The sequence below is a fragment of the Apaloderma vittatum genome, unplaced genomic scaffold, assembly GCF_000703405.1.
Source record: "Apaloderma vittatum isolate BGI_N311 unplaced genomic scaffold, ASM70340v1 scaffold16333, whole genome shotgun sequence".
Taxonomy (NCBI): domain Eukaryota; kingdom Metazoa; phylum Chordata; class Aves; order Trogoniformes; family Trogonidae; genus Apaloderma; species Apaloderma vittatum.
In genome coordinates, this window is record NW_009707642.1 from 1,507 (window position 1) to 24,222 (window position 22,716).

Sequence of the window (22,716 nt, forward strand, 5' to 3'; positions counted from 1 at the left end):
CGAGTGAAGAGCCCTAACAAACAGACGGCTGGGGAGAACGGGAACATCCTGGCCAGCCGCAAAGATCCGGAGCTGGTACGGGCAGATCTTCAGGCTTAATGAAACAACTGCGGCACTGTAGCAGGGTTTACTTGTCGGTGGCTGGTGACACCGACAGGCAGCACGATAGACGTCAGGCGTTTGTGGAGATCTGTGGAGAACTGCTCGGTCTGGGCTTTGGAGAAAGATGTTTTCTCTGCTCTTCAGTGGGATGGAATGTCACAGGATTTGTTAGGGCCAGGGAAGCAAAGACTGATGTTAATGTCTGGCTGGGTTAGGGAGGGAGAGGGAAAATGAGGGCAGGACTACAAGTGAAATGACTTGCTGACAGAATGCTTTTAGCTCCAACTCCGTTGGGTAAAGACAGAAATAAATACTGCAGTCAAGAGGTTTGAGCCTTGCAGCCTTCTCAGAGAACTGTAGAATCAGTGCCAATACAGAGCACAGAGTGCAGGGAGCCGTGAGTATCGCGATGAGTAAACCTGTACTCACCTGCCAGGTGTGGAGCTGGGGCACTCGATTTGTTTTGTTGGTGTTTGTTTAATGTTGTCTTATGGTCCCTCTGCTTTTTTTACTTCTACAGCGTGTTTCTCTTTTCTTTTCAGTTTTTGAGCCTAGCTTCAAACATTTTGAACTTTATCACTTCTTCTATGCTGAACTCCAGGAATAATTTCATTCGCAACTACCTGAGTGTGTCTCTTTCGGAGCAGCACATGGCTACACTGGCCAGCATCATCAAAGAAGTCGATAAGGATGGCCTTAAGGGTGAGTGATCAGAACCTCTCTGTTAGAGAACACAGACTGTAGGATTTACAGGTATATGTTTTCTTACCTCCATGTGGAAATCTTAAATATAGGAGAGCAGCAAGAGTAAATGGCTTGATCCCTGTCTCACAGGCACATCAGATGAGGAGTTTGCTGCTGCTCTCTATCACTTCAACCATTCCTTGGTGACCTCAGATCTTCAGTCTCCTGTCTTGCAGGTGAGTCTGTGGTTGAATGACTAAATAAAATGAAGAAGTGTTAATTGATGTCTCTACATGGACTCCTCGTCCCTGGAGTAGTGTGTTGATGATTCCATTTGGCTCTAGAGTATATTCTTTTGCCAACAGAGCTTGGAATATCCAGCAAGCTGGATGACCTTAGCAGTCATCCCCTGCAAAACATTCTGCAGAGTGTAAGGTTCACATCTAGAGTTCAGATTAATCCACTGAACTTTGAAGGTGATGATGGCTGAAAAGGAAATGAGTTTGTATATTTTGCTTTGGAGTGTTGCCTCTCTCCGTGCGTTTATTAAGATACGTTCCTGCAGATTTGCTTCACTGTCAGGACTGGTGCCAAAAGGCCTTGGAATTCTCTTGGGAGAGAATCAAATTAATGCTTTTGCTTTCATGTGCTGATTCTGTAGCCTTTAGGTTTCTATGCCAGGTCATGAGCTGCCCCAACTTAACACTGTAAGTGGGGGTTGTAAATCTGCTTAGCAATCACTGAATTCAATCCCTATACCTCTTGTTGACCGTTTTCTACTATATTTAAAATACTCTTTCTCTAAAAGCAGTCAGACTTTTTGGATATCTGCTTTTTTACTAATGTTTGAAACAAAGCAAGCGTTACTGTGGTTCATCTTCCGTGTTCTTACATACTGAAGACATAATCCTCTCTTCCTGTGCAGTAAATGAGTAGAGCTCGTTAATGCCATTTTTTCTGCATCAGCGTTGAAGTTGAAAGTTTGTTGTGTTTTAGGTGGCAAAGTGAGAGCGTAACTGTCCCTCAGTGGCCACGCCGTGTATTTGAGACAGGACAGATGCTGCTATGTGAACAAGCTCTGAGACCCCTGACATTTCCTGTCATCTATTTGTTGAAATCACGTTTTTAATTAAAGCATCAGACACGACTCGTCCCTTTTCAACAAATCGCTGTTTTGTTGCAGAACACTCTTCTTCAGCAGCTGGGGGTTGCCCCTTTTTCTGAAGGTCCATGGCCTCTCTACATCCATCCTCAGAGTTTGTCGGTGCTCTCACGGCTTCTCCTGATTTGGCAGCATAAAGCCACTGCCCAGGGAGATCCTGATGTTCCAGAATGCCTTAAGGTTTGGGAAAGGTAAGATAATCTTATGTTAAGATGAAAGTTGGTCATGTCTTCCCTCTCTGATTTTCTGCCAAGTGAAAATGCTCTCTGACCGGTGTAACAAATGTGTATGTATTTTCTGAGTCATGTTATGTGACGCTTAGAGGAGCAGAGAGCCTATGTTGCTGGAGCCCTTCCCCTAGAGCGTAGGAAATGAAACCTAGAATCAGGATTGACGCGGGTGGAGGCTGAAGTACCTCCAGCAACGCTGGTTTTTAAAAGGGGAAGGCAGCTCTCTTTTTTCAGCAGGTTTCTGGTGGGTTCTGTTACGATGGTGCCAGGATTCTTCCTCTCCATGCCATTACCTGAATTTGTGAAATTGCCTGTGTTAGAAGAATAAGCAGAAACTTATAATTATCAAAGTGCTTCTCTAAATAGATTTTAAAGAGGAATCTAAGCAAGAAAAGAAGTAAACTTCATGAACTCCCTCTCTTATTGTCAGGTTTGTGGGCACACTGAAGCAAAACGCTTTGCAGGGAACTCTTCCCAGTGACACCGAAGATCTGAATGTTGAACATCTCCAGCTGCTGCTGCTTATTTTTCACAACTTCTCTGAGAGGGGCCGCAAATCTATCATGATGCTCTGTATCCAGACAATTGTGGAGCTGACCGTGAACATGGATACCCAGCAGTCTTCTGTGCCGCTTATCGTGGCACGTCTGCTCTTGGTGTTTGACTACCTGCTCCATCAGTATTCCAAGGCCCCCGTGTACTTGTTTGAACAGGTAACATTCTGAGGTCGCGTTCTGGACGTGTCATTGGTCACCCAGCAGAAATGTGTGCCAGGCAGTCATTTGGTGTGCTCTGGTGGCTCCGTGACCTTTGCGAGTAAATCGGTTTTGATGTTTTTACCAGCCTTTGGAGTTAGAGCTCATCGTCAGCCACGGTGGCTGATTCCTGGCAGAATCCCAGTGAGGACAGGATGAATGCCCAGCCCAAATAAAAATCACCCACTCCAGAGTAAAAATCATCGGGCAGGGTCTAGGGCTTCCCTCAGAAGCTGGGAATTCTTGTGCTTTGACAATGGAGTTGTTTGCATTTTATGGTTCTTTTTCTGCTCTATACCTTAATGACAAGGATGCCAACGTGGGTTTTTTTTGGTTTATTTGTAATTTCTTTTAAACTTAGGTGCAATATAATTTGCTGACTCCACCCATTGGTTGGGTGAGTGGATCCCAGGACAGTAGCAGACGATCGTCTGTCCCACTTTATCATGGGTTTAAAGAAGTGGAAGAAAACTGGAGCAAACACTGTTCATCAGGTAAGAAAGAAAATGTAAGAGGTGGGTTTTTTTATTTCAAGATGTGATTTTACAAATAAATGAGAGCCCTTCCTGTGCCCTGGTGTGGGTAGCTTTTCCTCCTTCTAGTGGGCATGGTTACAACAGACAGATAAAAATGCATGTCATGCAAGAAAAGTTTTATTAAACAAAATTATTGTTGTCTGGGAAGTATGATACAAGTAATTTAAAATAGATGTGTATTTTTTATGCTGGGATTGTATGAGTAGGAAAGGTTTGGCTGCATATACCACAGGTTAAAAGCGTATATAATGTGTCATGGAGCTAGCTTAGTAGAATCTGTTATTAGTCTTGAAATATGAAAGGTTGTGAGGATGGAGGAGAGAGGATTACACGATACTGCCTAATAAAAACTGTAATTTTGAACATTACTTTCTGTCTTACATTGCAGATGCAGTTCCACAGCCTCGGTTCTACTGCATCCTGTCTCTAGAAGCTTCTGAAGATGATCTGAACCGTCTAGATAGCGCGGTATTGTCATTTCTGTTTTTAAGACCTTTCTCTGAGCTTCAAGGGGCACATTAATTTGACAATTACCAGGGAAAATAGGCAAGAAGGAAAGACTTGATGAAGCACATAGAGCAGAAATATTTCACCAACTGGAGATAAGAATAGTAGGAGTTGGTTTTGTGTCCAATTACATGTTGGGAAGGTCAGTATGTGAAGTCTGTAAGGATGTGTTGGGCTACTTGTGATTCCAATACGTAAGCTATGACAGAGAGCCCTGTTGTATCCGCATTTGTTTTTCAGTGCTGCCAAAACACCCGTGACAGACACACGTGGCATTAGAGTTGCTTTCTTGTTTTGCTCAGTGTTCTTCTTGGGTTTTAGTTCCTCACGGAATTTGTTGTCAAGGTTGTAGGCTTTCTTCATGCGTGCTCCCTTACAACCAGTTCATTGGTAGGCTGACTGAGGAGAGAAACACGCGACTGAACTAACTTCCTCGAGTTTTATTTTGCGTAGATTTGCTCTGTGGGTATTCTGAACACTTAGGAGAAGAACTTGGCTGTTTATAAATGCAGAGCTGTGCTATTAGCAGAGAATCGGTCCTGACTTGTCATCTCTTGCAGGTTTGCGAGGTCCTTTTCTCGAGGACTATGAAATATGATGAGCTTTACACAGCCCTGACTTCATTGCTTGCAGCTGGGTCGCAGTTTGATACGCTCAGGAGGAAAGAGAACAAAAATGTCACCGCACTGGTAAGACTGTGATGTTGTCCGGGTTGAAGAGTAACAAGTTTTCAAACAGTGTTTTCAAGCAAAGTACTTAACCCCAAAGTATTCTCGACAGTCAACTGAGTAATGGGGAACTTAAAAATCCCATGGCTAATAGTAGTTTTTGGTGGTGCTACAGTTCCTGTGAGTTTTTAATTCATAACGTGTTTTAGACTTGTTGTAGGTCTCTGGTGATTCCAGGACGTCTGGTTAGAATACGATGAAGCAGGAAAATTTTGTACAATCTTTCTTTTTTTCCTTTCTCACTCCTCTTTGTTGCATAATTTGTTGTCTAATACGACAGAAGCTCAGTGTTCATCTGATTTGGCACATCTACAGGAGGTTAGGTCTCTGATGAGATAATTTCAGTATTTGTGCTGATTGAAATTGCAGTTTTTCTTTACTAATTTGTCCAACTGTACTTTTGTTTAGGAAGCCTGCGCACTTCAGTACTACTTCTTGATACTGTGGCGGATACTAGGGATTTTGCCTCCATCCAAAAACTACATGAATCAGTTGGCCATGAACACACCAGAGATGAGCGAATGTGATATTTTACACACGTTGCGCTGGTCCTCCCGTCTGCGAATCACGTCTTATGTCACGTGGATCAAGGTACAGCCTCATATTTGTTCGGGATGTTTTGTAATGTTGATAGTAAGAATTTGAGTTTCTTACTCTTTCCATGCTGACTGCTTTTGGGATTTGTTATGGGGGCATGGTGGCCAGAAATGGGAACTTCACAGAATCACAGGATGGTCGGGATTAGAAGGAACCTTGAAAGATCAGCTAGACCAACCTCCCTGCCAGAGTGGGATCACCTAGGAGTGCCTCCGGGTGGGTTTTGAATGTCTCCAGAGAAGGAGACTCCACAGCCTCTCTGGGCAGCCTGGGCCAGGGCTCTGTCACCCTCACAGTGAAAAACATTTTCCTGGTGTTTTTGTGGAACCTCCTGTGCTCCAGCTTGTACCCATTGCCCCTTGTCCTGTCACTGGACATCCCTGAGCTGAGCCTGGCTCCGTCCTCCTGACACTGCCCCTTGACATATTTATTAACATGAATGGGGTCACCTCTCAGTCTCCTCCAAGCTGCAGAGCCCCAGCTCCTCCAGCCTTTCCTCCCCAGGGAGATGTTCCATCCCTCCATCATCCCTGGGGCTGCGCTGGACTCTCTCCAGCAGTTCCCTGTCCCTCTGGAGCTGAGGGGCCCAGAACTGGACACAATGTTCTAGGTGTGGCCTCACCAGGGCGGAGCAGAGGGGCAGGAGAACCTCTCTCCACCTACCAGCCGGGTCCACCTGCTGAAGCCGTTGGCCTTCTTGGCCACGAGGGCACTGCTGGCTCATGGCCATCCTGCTGCCCACCAGCACCCCCAGGTCCCTTCCCCCTGCGCTGCTCAAACCTGTGTCCCTGTTTTCTGTAGTGTTCTAGCCTGGTAATTGGCACAGTGGTTAATTTTACAGCGCTTTTAAAATGTGACAGGTCTATTTTTTTTGGCATCTGTAGGATCACCTTACCAAGCAGGGCATGAAAGCCGACCACGCTGCTTCGCTCATTGAATTGGCCTCCAGCAAGTGCAGCTCGGTGAAGTACGATGTGGAAATAGCGGAGGAGTACTTTGCCCGACAGGTGAGGTGGTGTGAATGCAATCGTGCACGTGGAGCTTCTGCTTTTGTGGAACGATTAGCACTTACTGTTCCATCCCTTTGTGTTCCAAGATATCTTCTTTCTGCGGTGTTGATTGCACAACTATTCTCCAGCTGCACGAAGTTCCCAGTTTACAATCCATTTACACCCTCGATGCTGCAATTTCCAAGATTCAGGTTTCTCTAGATGAGCACTTTTCCAAACTAGCTGCAGAAACTGATCCACACAAGTCTTCAGAGATAACCAAGAACCTCCTGCCTGCTACGCTGCAGCTTATTGACACCTATGCTACGTTTACAAGGTACAGTTCTTGCAATCACTAGTAAGAGTATGATTTTCTTCTATGTATTAAGGCCTTCTTTGAATTTTGTTTGGTTTTTTCTCAGAGGTAGGTGCCTTTTCGCTTGTAGTTCAGTGTATAATTACTTGAACTTAGGTCCTCTAGAGTGCCTGTTGTTTAAAAAGAACAATAAAAAATAACTTCTCAAGCCACATACGTGAAGTTGTTGTTTCTAAGTAGCCACCTTGTCTGATCATTCAGGGCTTTCTTGCAAGCTTGCAAAACCGACTTTTCCTCCAGTGATGAAATCTCCTCTTACTACTTCTAAGATAGTGCTACTTTAGCTTATTTCACAGAGATGATATGGAGACTGTCAGACCAGCAAGAAAGAGAGCGGGTTCAAGTTCTTATGTTAAGAGTCTGAAGTCTTTAGAACATAGAAGCCTTTAGAACATATGTAGAAAAAAGCAAAAATCAGCTTTTTCTTTTGAGTGGGTTCTTCTCTGGGATAAGTAGCACAGATAAGCCCAACTCTCTTAGTGGTGTAACGCAAAATATAGAGTGGAACTTCAGAAGTTTGCTTTCTTATCTGTCACTGTCTTGACACATTTAGTTCTGAAACGCAGAGCTGTTTCCAAAAATAAATCCTTTCCATCCTGAATGCAGATCTTACTTGCTACGGAGTCTCTCTGAAGAGGGTTCCACTGAGAACAAACCTTCTGAAGAGAAGCTGCGAGGTTACGCTGCTGTCCTGGCCATCGGATCCAGCCGCTGCAAGTCTAATACTCTAGGTGAGGGTACTGGAAAGTTCAGATTTCCTTCTCTCTGTAGGTTAAGCTTTCTGCATTGCTGCCAGCGTTCAGCTCCAAAGCTGTGTGCTGGCTCATGTGTTCTCAAGCCCTTTGTTCAAACGAGTGCGTTATCCTGTCTAGAGATTGCGAAGTCTTTCCCTTTTAGCATCCTAACAACTGGAAGGGTTGGTCAAGTGTTCAAAGAGTAACTCTCCTGTGGGCTTGTCTGGATTATTGGAATGCTTTTATAACCCTGTTGGTGTTTTAGTGGCATGGCACAGTAAGAGGAATTATGAAGTGTTGCCATGTTGAAGACTGCTCTGAGTTAGTGTTTTTGCCATGTTTTCTGTTGTTTTAATGAAGTGAAAGAAACTGGGAAGCTCTTGCCAACTTAGGGGTAATTTTGACTTGTAGAAGAGCATGAAACTAGCCGTCAGCAGAGTTACAGCTCAGTGTATCTATAGTTGTGTCTTAAATAATGATCTAGTTTTAAAACCCATTGTAGCAGCTTTGTGGTTTTCAGTAGGAGCCATGAAATGACTGAGTGACGATTCTGTACTGATCATAGGTCCAACACTTGTTCAGAACTTGCCGTCAGCTGTGCAGACTTTATGTGAATCATGGAACAACATTCATACAAATGAGTTTCCAAACATTGGCTCATGGGTGAGTCCAGCATCGGGGATTGATCTGGTGTGCCCGTAACCCCAAAAATTGCTGGGAGAGGCAGGCGGGGTGTTTTCCCGTTGAACGATTCTGATTTCTGTGCACGTGTGTCTCAATCCTTAGCGCAACGCCTTTGCGAATGACACGATCCCTGCCGAGAGCTACATCAGCGCGGTTCAGGCTGCCCACCTCGGGACTCTCTGCAGCCAAAGTCTACCTCTTGCAGCTTCCCTAAAACACACCCTGCTCTCCCTAGTCAGGCTCACTGGGGATCTCATTGTGTAAGTGATGGGGTTTATGTTACATTCATGCTGTATAGATCTGTTTGCCCTTAATGTCTGTCTTCATCAGGAAGTGAAATGAAAGAAAATTTTTATCCAGAGGCTTTTACTCTAAGGTGTTCTGAAACAAAAAAATAGTTGTTGATGCTGTAGGCAAGTCCGAAAGCCTCGCAGTATGCGATAGCGTGACCGTCTAGGAAAACGTGCTAACTGTATACATGCAAAAGTAACACGTGGAGAGTTTTCCACATGAAGATTATTCTTCTGAGGGGAAAAATGTCTGGGCCAGTAGTGTATTCATCCCAGCTTTCTAAAAAGACTTTTTTCACTGGCTTCCACCCAGGCTTATGCCTTCCCTGTGTGACTTCTGATTTATTCAGTATAGTCGTTCTTTGGTACATCATGCCGAGAGTTCACTTGTTTGCTTTTCTTTTCAAGCTGGTCGGATGATTTGAACCCACCGCAGGTGATTCATTCCCTGTTGCCCCTCCTTTTGGAGACCAGCACAGAGAGCGTGGCAGAAATAAGCAGCAACTCCCTGGAAAGGATCTTGGGCCCTGCAGAATCGGATGAATTCCTGGCACGTGTGTATGAGAAGTTGATCACAGGATGCTATAACATACTGGCCCATCACTCTGATCCAAACAGGTACCGGGCTACATGGCTTCTAGTTCTCCAGCGAAGCCATATACAAAAAATTACTACCGTGTGTTACTGTGTCAGTTCTTCAACAGCACAAAAAAAATCAGCTTATTTTTATCTGTTGAAGCCTTCTATAATTGCAGACTGAAAACACAGGATATTGTATTCACGTTACCAGAATTTTCAGCACTGCCATTCAGGCAATGTGGATTTTAGTCATCGCTTGTAACCCTGGATGGAGCATGTATATATCTGGATAGTGTTTTATTTAAGCAAATAGAAAATTATGTAAATGCAAGCACAAAATCAAAGCTGAAGATCCCGACCTAACTTGCTTTATATTCCTTTGTCTCTGTTCTTGCTGTTTGTAAGGAGGGCTAATCCCTGCTTTATCAAAGCAAACTAGCCAGATTTGTGCTTCCCACCCCTTACTCGCTGTGCGTGTAGAGGGAATAAGCTTGATGCACAGATGTTGATTCTACCCATCTGAAACATAAAACCATTAGGCATGATGATGCTGCGTCTTTTTAACGCTGATCCTCTCTGGATGGAAGGTATTCAGAGGGAGATCTACTGCGCCTTCTGGTAGAGAATGTAAATGTAATTGGATTTTACTTGCAGGGCGCGTTGTGGAGTGGGGATGAGCGCTGGAGAGAATGGGGAGGAGTAACACTGAAGTGTAAAAAGAGCAGCCATTTATAGGAATTTGTCCTGTGAGGAGTCTGAAAGGCTTAGATTATTCTAGGTTTCCAACTGTGTAAGTTGCCTACAGCATCATGTGTCACTTTTTTGTGAACATTTGATGGTTTTGTTGGGTTTTATGTATAAACACAGGCAAATTGTTGGTCAGCTGTTTTTCTCCTGTCTCTTGCAAGGAGAGCTGCTGTCAGGGAAAAGTTTATTAGAATTGCGTTAGCAAAATGGATCGCTTCTTGAAATTGTTCTTACAGGTTCTAATTTAACAATGTGTCTTTTGATCCTCAGTGGCCTGGATGAATCCATCTTGGAGGAATGTTTGCAGCATCTGGAGAAGCAGCTGGAGAGCAGCCAGGCCCGAAAAGCCATGGAGGAATTCTTTTCAGAAAGGTGAAGTCATCCTCAAAGTTGTAGCCCAAGAACTTCACTTCTGTTCCTTTTACTCACTTCTGTTCCTTTTACTCACTTCTGTTCCTTTTACTCTTAGCTTGTCCCTGTCAGCGTGTGCTGTTCATGCCTCTGTGCAGAAAAGTGCAGACCCATGGAGAGATAGGATACCCTTCAAGCAGTGCAGGAGAGTGGGAAAAGACTTGCTGTGAGGGAGAAGACCTACATCTTTGTCGCTCCAAATAAAATATTCAGCAAGTCCTCGTAGTGGTCAGCAGTGGGGAGTCTTGCAAGATGTTTTTTCCCTCGAAGGCTTTATAAGGAGGTTTTTGAGAGATGCTGGTCTAGAAGGCAGTTACAGATCAAGCTGCAAAATCCCAAGTTCTCTCAGCGTGTCCTCAGGACAGTAGGTCAATAATTGTAAAGGTGGAGGTGAGGAGTTGGCCTGACTTAGAATTATGAAGACAAATTATGATGAAAACAGCGTAGCACAGCCACCGTGTTCTGAAGAGATTTAAGGGTGAACTGGAGGAAAATTTTTCTGATAGAAAGTTGACCCTTGTCAGGGTTTGCTTTCTATGTTCAACAGTTCAAAATTGAAGCAGTCTGGTGGCTCTCCTTTCTTAATGTGGAAGGGAAAAATAGGCAATAAAATCTTGAACTTTGATTTGGAAACCAGAACAGGCCCTTTTGGGACTTGGTATGTGGAGAATACTGATACACCACTCAGGAGCTCGTGGGATCTACAAGTTTTACTCTGAGCTAGGAGTTTGCTGTTTGTCTGAAAACAATTTCTGTGGCTTGACTGCTGACCTGTGTTAATGCAAACTATTTCCAGTCTTAAAAGTGAGGCAAATATAACCAAGTGCAAGTGAAACCAAGGAATGGGTCGTCTTTTACAAAGCTGACTTAATTTCCCCCCTCCATATAGTGGAGAACTGGTCCAGATCATGATGGCAACAGCCAACGAGAACCTCTCAGCGAAGTTCTGTAACAGGGTGCTGAAATTCTTCACCAAGCTCTTCCAGCTGAGTAAGTAGTTGTTGAATCTCTTCTGTCCTGCCTTTTTCCACCTTATGCTAGTCTTGCATTAGACTGTGGTTGGAAGATCCGTGAAAGAAAGGCTGTAAGAGAAAATGAAGTGACAGCGCCACCCGTTTAATTGAAAGCCATCTTCAAACACATTTGTTGTAGCATCTGTCACTCACTAGTAATTTTGGTCGTTTTCTCCACCAGCTGAGAAGAGTCCCAACCCCAGCCTGTTGCGACTTTGTGGCTCTCTGGCTCAGCTGGCTTGTGTGGAGCCTGTACGTCTCCAGGCCTGGTTGACCAGGATGACCATGTCCCCACCCAAAGATTCAGATCAACTGGACGTTGTGCAGGAGAACAGGCAGCTGCTGCAACTCCTGACGACTTACATCGTTCGGGAAAACAGGTGAAGTACAGCCTTGTCATTTCTTTTGTGGGCTGTTCATTTCTTTTGTTCTCTAGGCCTGCAAATTACTTGTGAGCTGCTGATGGCTTCTTGTTTTCAGCTTTCAAACGAAGTCAGTGCCCTTGCGGTGTGGGGTTAAGCTGTATTTCAGTGGGTGATGGACCCTGTCTGAAACTTTCTTCTTTCTGATTAGCCAAGTCGGAGAAGGCGTGTGCACTGTTCTCCTGAGCACTCTGATACCAATGGCAACGGAGATGTTGGCCAACGGCGATGGCACAGGCTTCCCCGAGCTGATGGTCGTGATGGCAACTTTGGCGAGTGCAGGACAAGGTGCGGGACACCTCCAGCTTCATGGTGCTGCTATCGACTGGCTAGGCAGATGGTAAGAGCCAACTGTATGCTGCTGTTTGCTATCTCGCATTACTTAGACTAATTTTAAATTATTTTTTTTCCTGGTAATTTGTGGACAGAAGTTCATGTTTACTGATACATGCCTGTTCCTTAGTTTGTTGTCAGGAATCTAAAGTGTCTGAGAGAGGCTAATCTATGTCTCCCTTGTTAAAAGCAAAGGTGTGTTTCCTTTGTCTTTTCTGCTCTCAGTGGTTTAATTACTGCGTTTATATGTTTCCTGGTGGTAATCTAAAGCAAACTGAATTCATGAAGCTGTTGGTGAGAGCCGAGTTTATACTTCCCAGAGACTTAGCTCTAATGATCTTCTCCACTGTGTTGTGTTACAGCAAGAAATACCTGTCTCAGAAGAATGTCGTAGAAAAAATGAATGCGAATGTCATGCAAGGGAAGGTAAGACTCATGACTGTTGCTAGACTTGCTGAAATAAATGTCAGGCATGAGCTGTTTCAACTGTCCTGTTTCAGTTTCATAGTGGGAGTTTTAAAGCAGTTTGGTCAGGGGGGCCTGAGGGGAACCTACAGGAAGGCTGGCAAGGGACTTTTTACAAGTGTCCACCAATAGGACAAGGGGAAACGGATTTAAGTTAAAGAAGAATAGATTTAGATTGTATCTTAGGAGAAAATTCTTCAGTCCAAGGGTGGCAAGGCTCTGGAATAAATTGGCCAGAGAGACTGTGGCTGCCCCCTCCCTGGAGGTGGTCAAGGCCAGGTTGGATGAGGCCTTGAGCAACCTGGGCTGGTTAAGGGCGTCCCTGCCCAGGGCAAGGAGGTTGGATGAGATGATCTCTAAGGTCCTTCCCAACCTAGGCCATTCTATGAATCTATGATTTTCTTGCCTTATAGCAGCTATTATTGGATGAAAATATTGCTTCTCCTTTTCATTCATCTCTCCTTTGCAGCACGTGACTATCCTGGAGTGTACGTGCCATATCGTCTCGTACCTGGCCGATGTCACTAATGCGCTGAGCCAGACCAGTGGCCAGGGACCGAGTCACCTTTCTGTTGACGGAGAGGAGCGAGCGATTGAGGTGGATTCGGACTGGGTGGAAGAGTTGGCGGTGGAGGAGGAGGACTCTCAAGCGGAAGATTCGGTAAGGACTAGTCACAGTTAATCCCACAAATGAGGTGATGAATTTTGCAGCTTTCAGTTCACAATGAGTCAGATTATAAATTAAGATGCTGTTGTTTGCTCCTAATCTGAGACTGAGTGAAGAGTTGTTAGATCTGGAGGAGAATTATCTCATCTATGCGTAGATGTGTTGACTTTGTGATTTCAACAAAAGGTAAAATCTTTTTAAGAAAACAGAAATGAAGGAATGGAGTAAGATGGGTTTATTCCTACTGCTTTGTTTATCAATTAATAGCTTTTATATGAACGAGCAGCTTAGGTTAGGCTTTTAAGTAGTGGTGGGTGCATTCTTTAAAATCTGTCATCCCAACATATTAATTTTGTTACAGTTTTATTTTTCTTGATTCCCTGTTTCTAAAATGTCACTATCTCCTCTTTCCATGTGGTTTGATACCAGCTGCCTTCTTTTAGCTAGGTGGTGCTAAAACTTGCTCTTCTTAAAACGTTTATAGTGTCTGCGAGACATATTCTGTACCATGTGCCTTTGCTGTAGCTGCAGTCATAACGCGTTCCTAAAACAACTTTTGTCTTGACAGGATGAAGATTCTCTTTGTAATAAACTCTGTACCTTCACCATCACGCAGAAAGAGTTCATGAATCAGCACTGGTAAGAATCTCAGACTTGCGATCAGGATTTCAGGCTGGTGCTCTTGGATGTTGAGAAGGAAACAGATGCAGCCCGTGGGACTTCTTGCGGCATCGCGGTTTCTAACTCCTCTGGCTTATTTTGCACAGGTACCACTGTCACACTTGCAAGATGGTTGATGGAGTTGGCGTTTGTACAGTTTGTGCTAAAGTTTGTCACAAGGATCATGAGATTTCTTATGCCAAGTACGGATCGTTCTTCTGTGACTGTGGAGCCAAGGAAGATGGCAGTTGCCTGGTAAAGTGTCTTCATGTCAACATACCAGCTGTGGTTTTGTCCATTTTTAATGTCTTTTGCAGAAGTTTCTGTCGTGATACGAGTGTGTAAGGGTACTGAGACTTGAAAGCCTCGGCTTTATAGTGAACCCTCTTAATTTACAGCTTGCCTTGGGGTTTTTTGCACCAAATAAATGCATTGGCAAATCTCTGTCCTAGTGACCACCGGGATTCCACCTAACTTTCAAAATTTGCAAGTTAGCTTAAGCTGCACAGCAGTCAAATACCACCTTTTCCCATGTTTTCCAGTGGAAGCAAACGAAATAGCGTTAGCTAAAGGATGGAAGTTTTTCTACTGCCTGTGGGGAGTGTTGCATGTGGGATTCTGCTGTTTTCTTTCTTTAAAATTGCAGTCTAAGAGAATTGCACTCATTTCTTTAAAATTGCGTTACTCTTGCTGCTATTACAATCTGTGTTCATTTTGCCAGTGGTGAAATTGAGTCTGGTTTGGGCTTTTAGCGTTATTCTGTCATTCCCAGGCTTTGGTGAAGAGAACTCCCAGCAGTGGTATGAGCTCTACCATGAAAGAATCTGCATTCCAGAGCGAGCCCAGAGTACCCGAGAGTGTCATTCGACACGCGAGCACCTCACCTGCAGAGAAAGCCAAGGTCACCATCAGTGAGGGGAAGGGCCCTGACGAAGAAAAACCCAAGAAGAGCAGCCTGTGTAGAAACGTTGAGGGCTGTCGAGAGGAACTGCAGTCCCAGGTATAATTATCAGCTAGCTGTTACAAGAAGATGATTTATGATGAGGATCTTGGGCAGACTGTGGTGGTTATCGGCCAAGCTGCTTGATTTTTGTGCTCTTCTTCATGGTAAGAGGGATCATAAAAGTAGTGTCAGGCTTTAAAAAGCAGTTGATATGCGGCTCTTGTAAAGAATTCCACCAGGAGCATGGTGTGCCTCACTTGCCTTCCCTGTTTTTTTGTAGGCTAACTTCACCTTTGCGCCTTTGGTGCTGGAGATGCTGAATTTCCTCATGGATGCCATTCAGATCAACTTCCAGCAAGCTTCAGCCATGGGCAGCAGCAGCCGCGCGCAGCAGGCTCTCAACGAGCTGCATACTTTGGACAAGTCAGTAGAAATGACAGACCAGTTGATGGTATGATACTGAAGGAGAGATTAGATGCTGAATAGGTGGGATCGCTTGTAAACAGGAAAATATCAGTTATAGCCTTTTGTGTGCTTTTACTAATGATTCAGGTCCCAACTCTTGGCTCTCAAGAAGGTGCTTTTGAGAACGTCCGCATGAACTACAGTGGGGACCAGGGCCAGACGATCCGGCAGCTGATCAGCGCTCATGTGCTGAGGCGGGTGGCCATGTGTGTGCTGTCGTCCCCGCACGGACGTCGGCAGCACCTGGCAGTGAGTCACGAGAAGGGCAAGGTGAGTTCTCTAGCTCAGTAAAGAATGTTGGGCTCTGAGGGAAAATGAAAACGCCTTAGAGCACCGAATCCCAAGCAGGATGGGATTTGTTCTGCCTGTCCTGAGATCTGGATCTTCTGTAAATGTCACATAGCTTAGAAAAGCCTCTCCTTCTTCAGAGAAAAGAGTGGCAGCAGAAACAGTGAAGGACAGTCAGAGAGCTGAAATGGAAATGCCTTCTTCCCCTCGGTTGTAAAGTTGGGTAACTTGAGTTCATTGTGTTCTGCAGATTACGGTCCTTCAGCTCTCAGCATTGCTGAAGCAAGCAGACTCCAGCAAAAGAAAACTGACCCTTACTCGCCTTGCTTCTGCGCCCGTTCCCTTTACAGTACTGAGCCTAACTGGAAATCCCTGCAAGGAGGACTACCTAGCCGTGTGTGGACTGAAAGTAAGTTCTAGGCAGTTGGAAGCATCAGCTCAACCCCAGCTGTATTTCTTTCCTCTGAGGAGTTAGCACAGAGTTGGCTCCAAAGGTCTGTTGCTAATTTTATCTCGTGAATCACTTTCCTACTAGATATATGAAGTAAAAGCAGCAGGAGCTATATGAATAACATAATGAGACAGTGCCTCAAAATAATACTTATTGTATATAAGCCAGTTGTACTTTAAGACAGGAGTCAGGGTTTAGTCATGTGAAACTTTGTGTGTTAGAAATAGTCTCCAACAGAGAGTGTTTTATAGCAAGAACTCATCTCTTTTTGTATTCTGTTCTCCCAAACTTAGATTCAGCTTTCACAGCATGGAATCCACAAATGTATTATTTAGCTAAGAAACATCTGGACTCTGGGGGGGGGGGGGGGGTGTTTGTATTTTGCTTTACAAACTTTCATGTCATGCATCTTAACTGCAAGAATTTTAGATTCTTACTCTGTGAATCATTATTGGCAGTAAGAGGAATGCTGGCTTTTAACTCTGTTCTTGGCTTGAAATGCTTTCAAATATTTTATTCTAATATTTGACTGACTTTTTTTTCATTACTCCAGGACTGCCACGTGTTAACATTCAGCAGCTCTGGATCAGTCTCCGATCATCTGGTACTTCATCCCCAACTAGCCACTGGAAATTTCATCATTAAAGCTGTGTGGCTGCCAGGATCTCAGACGGAGCTTGCTATCGTGACTGCAGACTTTGTGAAGGTAGGTTTGGGCATAAGCTCTTGCTGATTTGTCTTGTTTCAGATGTTAGTCTGGATCTGGGTGGAGTTGGAGTTGATAATGTTTTTAGTTAGAAATAAACTGGAAATATAAATTTGTGATTTGGCTACTTTCGTCTTAAGAAAAAGCAAAACCAAAGAACCCAAAGAGTTAAAAAATGAGCGATAACAGGTAATAGACATTCCCTTGTTTCGCCTCTTACCCATTTGCACTGTTTTGTCTCCAAGTAGTTGATTATTTTCTTGATTCTTCCCACAGATTTACGATCTCTCTGTAGATGCCTTGAGTCCAACTTTCTATTTCCTTCTACCGAGTTCCAAAATCAGGGATGTCACTTTTCTTTTCAACGAGGAGGGGAAGAACATAATAGTGATCATGTCCTCCGCCGGGTACATCTACACGCAGCTCATGGAAGAGGCGAGCAGTGCCCAGCACGGGCCGTTCTATGTCACCAATGTGCTTGAAGTCAATCACGAGGACCTAAAGGTGACTTCCCGTTCTTGTAGCACAGGCTGCAGTGACTTTCTCTCTTTTTTTTCTTTTTTTTTCCTCCTTAAATTTGAAGGCAGAAGTTTCCCTTTTTCCTTATTTTTTTCCCCCTCGCTTTTAAGCCCCGTGATCTAGATCAAGGAGCTTGCTATTCCTTGCAAGAGAAAAATATCCTTGCAGTGAAAGGGGGTGGGGGTGAAAATTAAACCCCTTGATCCTTTCATCTAGAAAATGGAGCGTGTTTTCCGTGGCTGGCTCTGAAGTCATGCCCAGCAGGATTTCTCAGCAGGGAGATGGCTTCAGAGCAGTGCTGTTCTCACAGTGACACACTCCAAAGGTGCAGTAACCGGAACGGGGGAAGTTCCCGACTGTTGTCGGGGCTGCAGAGGTGGAACGAGCCTTTGCTTCTGGTCAACAGCAGCTCCAGAGTCTTGCTTAAAATCTGTTCCCATTTCATTTAGTGTTTGTACCCCAGCCTGCTCTGAAACAGGGGAATAGAGATGAGAAGACAGCCCTCGGGAAAGCTCTTTTATGAGCTGGGAACATGAGGAGTGCTCCACGTGAGACTGTCATACAGCGTTCAAGCACACAAATGCAGTAGCTGAGGGCCCTACCTGCGGCCTGCGGGGCTGCAATCCCAGGATCCCCTCTCCAAGCCTTTGAAGTATCTGATGGATGAGTTCACCAAGGAGTTCAGCTTAGAAGTTTGTCGTTTAGGGCCGTAGCTGGTGGGGACGGGATGGGGGAGAGACTTTTGATTGAAATAATGCCATCCTGCAAAATTTAAAAACCCGACAGAGTGTTTTGGAGGATGTGTGTTTATCTGAAATGCTGTGGCTTCTCTCAATCCTGCAGGACAGCAATGGCCAGGTAGCAGGAGGTGGTGTGTCGGTGTATTACTCCCACGTGCTACAGATGTTGTTCTTCAGCTACTGTCAAGGCAAATCCTTTGCAGCTACCATCAGCCGAGCCAATCTGGAAGTGCAGCGGCTCTTCCCCATTAATATAAAGAGGTGAGGCTCGTGTGGAAGACTCCCCTGAAGTTTCTTTTTAATAAACATTACTAATTATTCTTAACATCCCAGTTCTGACCTGCCAAAGCTTGTGGTGAAGATCCCCTTTTCAACTGATGATTTCTTGCCACTTTTCATCATGCTTCCACCATCACTGCAGAACGATTTGAAACCAAAGCTGGCTGTGTCGGCAGTGGGGCATGTATGCAGGTTTATTTCCCCGCTAGGATTTCATGGCAGAGGGGTGGCTTCAGAGCAGCCTTGCTGCACGGTGCGGAGCTGCTACTGGTGCAGCAGCTGGAACCGATGGGATTACCCACCCTCGCGGAGGCTGCAGAGCAGGAAGCCTTTGTTTCCTTTCGGCACCAATACTGCAGTGGACCTTGTGTATTGTGCATATTAAGGCTTATTTTCAGACTCCCTTGAGGGAAACCAATCTCTTGTGCTATGAATGTGGCAAGAAAAAAGCTGTTCTGTCATCTGGTCTGACAAGCAGAGCTGGACATTTAGGCCACAGACTCTTCACTAGCCTGACACAAAGCTACGGTTGTGAGTAGGCCCTGTAGAAGGGTCGGGTACCAAGAGCTCCTTAGCCCCAGTTGAGTTTGGCTTAGTCCTTTTGCAGCTTGTTTTTTTTTTTCCCCAGTGGGCAGAATCGCACAGATTCTCCTGTACTGGCCTTTGCTTAGTGCCATTGGGTGTATTGAAACGTGGGACTGTGCATCCGTTCAGATGAAAAGATATCTGAAAGCCATTTTAAAATTACTTCCTTGGTTTTGGGCATAAAATGTTGCTAAGTGTCTCTCCTCCAGTCTTCAGGGTAGAGACGAGGGCTGTGAATTGGGATGCTTGTGTCTTCTGCCCACTCAAGTGACTGTCTCTGGTTTCTCACTTGTAAACTTAATGCTTGTTAAGGAACATCCACGACTGGTCATTAATGCAGAATTCCTACTGAGCAGTGATGAGTTTGGTGTGTTTTTGCTTGTGTTACTTCTTAAACGAATGTCATTCTGCCCTTGATCTCTTGCAGTTCTAACGGTGGGAGTAAGACTTCACCGGCACTGTGCCAGTGGTCTGAGGTGATGAACCATCCTGGCCTGGTGTGCTGTGTTCAGCAAACCACAGGCGTCCCGCTGGTGGTGATGGTGAAGCCGGACACCTTTCTCATCCAGGAGATCAAAACCTTGCCAGCCAAAGCCAAGGTCCGTCGTAGTTCTGTGTATTATTGACACTTAAAATGTGGTTTCCTGGTGTTCCATCAACAAGATACCTGGTCTCCTAATGCAAAGAGTTTCCAGGTCCTTTCCTTGAGTTGAAAGAGTTTCCTTGAGTTGAGAGAGTTGCCTTGACTTGCATTTCTTGCCTTTGCAGATTCAGGACATGGTGGCCATCCGTCACACAGCCTGCAATGAGCAGCAGAGGACCACTATGATCCTCCTGTGCGAGGACGGCAGCCTGAGGATCTACATGGCCAACATAGAGAACACCTCCTACTGGCTCCAGCCCTCGCTCCAGCCCAGCAGCGTCATCAGCATCATGAAGCCGGTTCGCAAGCGCAAGGCAGCTGCTATTAGTAAGCGACTTCTCATACGTATCTTGTGCAAGGTAGTGGTGGCAAATGAGGATGCAAACGTTGATCAACATCGAATACATAAATCAGATGTTCACTTCTGACAATTAGCAGTTAACCACAGCGCTAAGTACTGGCTAAGTCTGTGTAAAATGTTTCCATGTATGCGAAAATACATAGCTGTCCGTCTCACATGGGCAACTTCATTCTGCAGCTTTTTTACCATAGCTTTTCCTGTTTAGAATGTGTTTTGTCACAAACCTCTCTCTTCCCTTTTAGCAACTCGCACGTCCAGCCAAGTGAACTTCCCCATTGACTTCTTCGAACACAACCAGCAGCTCACAGATGTGGAGTTCGGAGGCAATGACCTGCTGCAGGTTTACAATGCTCAGCAAATAAAGCACCGGCTCAATTCCACTGGCATGTACGTGGCCAACACAAAGGTAAATGGGGCAATTTGGGGAATTCTCCTGGGATTCTGGGTGGCATTATTGTCCAGATGGACTTTTTTTAGAAGTCTGCTTTGTTCCTATGACCCTATACAAATCCCACGTCACCGTTTGGGTGAACGATGTCTGAAGTCTGGAGGCCCTTGTGTACAGACTCCAGATCCTTAGCTTAGGAGTGAATTTGTGACTTCACCTTTCTGAGTTGTGATTTGCCCTCTGCAGCCTGGGGGTTTCACCATCGAAGTGACAAACAATAACAGCACGATGGTGATGACAGGCATGCGCATCCAGATCGGCACGCAAGCGATAGAGAGAGCGCCCTCGTACTTGGAGATCTTTGGCCGCACCATGCAGCTGAACATGACCAGGGCTCGTTGGTTTGACTTCCCTTTCACTCGCGAGGAAGCCTTGCAGGCTGACAAAAAACTCACCATCTTCAGTAAGTCTTTGCTCATCACTTGCTTGGACTACCTCTTAGTTTTGCATGGGTGGGCTGAAGCTACGGTGCTTCACCTCATAGTAGGCCTTGAAAAGGGGATGAAACTATCCGAGTGGCTGTGTACCAGTGACACGGTGTAATCGCTGTCCCGACCTCCTGAGGCTGTGCTTGTTTGTATTCAAAAGAAACTGTTCTCTTAGTTCTTAATCTCTCATCGCTGCAGTTGGGGCTTCTGTGGATCCAGCTGGAGTCACGATGATGGATTCCATCAAAATCTATGGCAAAACCAAAGAGCAATTTGGATGGCCTGATGAGCCCCCTGAGGAATTCCCGTCTGCTTCAGTGAGCAACGTTTGTCCCCCAAACCTGAATCAAGGGAATGGCACCGGAGACACCGAGTCAGCTGCTCCAGTTGCTGCCAGTGGGACTGTCCTGGAGAGGTACTTCTGCAGTCTTTCTTCAATTTGTCCTTGAAAACGTGTAGTTACTGTGGAGGGGACCTGGGTGCGCTTGTGTGCTTCTTAACTGGGAGAATCAAAGGGAATTAGTGAGTTGTTCTTGTTGCCACACAAAACAACAGCTGAAAAGTCAGTGATTATCTTTATGCTCGCTCTTGGCCTGTCTGATGGAGCAGCCGGATAGATGCGTGCACGTGCTTCGTGTTGCTAAGTTCGTTTGTTCCAGCGGTCTTGAAGAGCTAAAAGAGATTTCTGCCTTCTTGCTACATCTTTTCATTTCAAGCTGGCCCTTTTTCATTTTCTAGAGCTCACAAAGGTTAGACCTTTCCTAAGTCCGGTTTGGAGGAGGACTTTGTGTAGGACCTTGCTTTAGGCTAGTGGTTCCCACCAATGGACTTTGCAGCCCCTATGTCTCAAGCTTAACTGCTGGGGTGAAGGAAGTGTTGGGTTTTCCCCGCTCCCATCCCTACTGAGAGTCTCACGAGGATGAGCTGAGCAGATACTTAGCAGAAAGAACTTTTTTTTTATATCCACCGCCTGTTCTTTCTCTGAGCTCACACAGTCTGTACCGTAAGGGTTGGAGGAAGGCTGGCAAGCTAGCAAGGATAGGAGGGAAACAGACCAAAGAGGAACTAGAGCTGCTGAAAAGTGAGCGTTTTAAGGGATCTGCTGCCTGACTGAGTAAATGGTAGGTAGTTTTGTCTTACTGAATTTCTCAGGTAAATATTCAGGGCTTGAAGTGGCAGTTACATCCAGTCAAAGGACCTGTTTGACCATCCTTTAGTATTTTGTCTAATAGCTCGTGGGATTTTTTCCCTGTGCTAATTTTCTCGTTTTCTTCCCTCCTCTGCTGTGACATCTCCACAAGATGTCCCTCTCTGCACAGACATGCCTTCTGGTTTTCCAAAGCCAAGGATATTATATTCTAAAAACTCGGAACCTCAAAAAAACCCACCTCTTTTTATTTTTACTTACGTGTTACAGAATGCAGCATCATTACCTTATAAAGGGCCTTTTGAGTAGGAACAACTAAGGACAGGCAAGAGGCAGTTTTCCTATCAGGAGTTTGGTGTCTACACTTCAGATTTAACCTTCAGTGGTGCTTTAAGCGATGTGCTTGGCTTCTCTATGCTTAGGTGGCCTGAATCTCCTTTATTTGTTTTGCTACTGGGCAAGTGTCTGCTGCACAAGTAGAAAGAACCGTGCTTAGTTTTACTGTACGTAGTGCTCTGCCGGCTTCCTGATTTCCCCGTTTAAGTTGGCTTTTGCTTAGAATGTGTTCTAGGGAGTTTTTCTGTGAGCTTTACACATTTTTTTTTTTTTTTCCTTTTTCTTTGCTCCCCCAAAGTTCTGAAACTGAGTCCCTAACCACCCTGGACCGGTTAGTATGCCATCCTTTTCTCTGCACGAATGAGTGTGTGTCAGAGAGACAGAACACATGATGTGGCTTTTGTTGACTGGGTTTTTTACTTTTTTTTGTTGTTGTTGTTTCCTAAGTGACGTTTGCTTCTTTACATTCTGGTCATTGCATGGCGGATGGTTTAGCGAAATGTAAAGATGAGGCGGTTTGCGGGTTTTTGCTGTATACAGCATCACTGTTGCTTGTTTGACAGACTCTCTTCGCTTTGTTCCCTCCTTGCGTCTTTTTATCCCACTTAGATTCCCCCCCTAGCTTTACGGAGCGTGGCTGCGGGTAGAGGAATGCGATGTTATTGATCACCACCAGACTAGACAATTATTTCTTCTGCCTCGTATC

The 22,716-nt window shown here is 45.0% G+C and overlaps 1 protein-coding gene across 1 annotated transcript in view; it reads left to right on the forward strand.

Moving 5' to 3' along the window:
• The window catches only part of LOC104271579 (E3 ubiquitin-protein ligase UBR4-like), a gene marked incomplete at both ends in the record, with an annotated part of 40,302 nt that overhangs the window by 1,334 nt on the left and 16,252 nt on the right, over positions 1 to 22,716 (forward strand). The window contains 35 exon segments of the mRNA XM_009866289.1: positions 1 to 75; positions 645 to 804; positions 937 to 1,022; positions 1,970 to 2,139; positions 2,609 to 2,891; positions 3,295 to 3,427; positions 3,858 to 3,937; positions 4,537 to 4,665; positions 5,113 to 5,295; positions 6,186 to 6,308; positions 6,398 to 6,627; positions 7,273 to 7,397; positions 7,966 to 8,063; positions 8,187 to 8,344; positions 8,783 to 8,992; positions 9,971 to 10,072; positions 11,001 to 11,101; positions 11,306 to 11,504; positions 11,698 to 11,886; positions 12,242 to 12,305; positions 12,814 to 13,005; positions 13,580 to 13,650; positions 13,779 to 13,926; positions 14,444 to 14,671; positions 14,895 to 15,065; positions 15,167 to 15,349; positions 15,618 to 15,776; positions 16,372 to 16,524; positions 16,801 to 17,028; positions 17,887 to 18,044; positions 19,075 to 19,246; positions 19,416 to 19,617; positions 19,894 to 20,057; positions 20,286 to 20,502; positions 20,726 to 20,942. The exon segment at positions 1 to 75 is cut by the window's left edge and continues 30 nt beyond it. Of these exon segments, the coding sequence (XP_009864591.1) occupies positions 1 to 75; positions 645 to 804; positions 937 to 1,022; positions 1,970 to 2,139; positions 2,609 to 2,891; positions 3,295 to 3,427; positions 3,858 to 3,937; positions 4,537 to 4,665; positions 5,113 to 5,295; positions 6,186 to 6,308; positions 6,398 to 6,627; positions 7,273 to 7,397; positions 7,966 to 8,063; positions 8,187 to 8,344; positions 8,783 to 8,992; positions 9,971 to 10,072; positions 11,001 to 11,101; positions 11,306 to 11,504; positions 11,698 to 11,886; positions 12,242 to 12,305; positions 12,814 to 13,005; positions 13,580 to 13,650; positions 13,779 to 13,926; positions 14,444 to 14,671; positions 14,895 to 15,065; positions 15,167 to 15,349; positions 15,618 to 15,776; positions 16,372 to 16,524; positions 16,801 to 17,028; positions 17,887 to 18,044; positions 19,075 to 19,246; positions 19,416 to 19,617; positions 19,894 to 20,057; positions 20,286 to 20,502; positions 20,726 to 20,942 (5,561 nt within the window).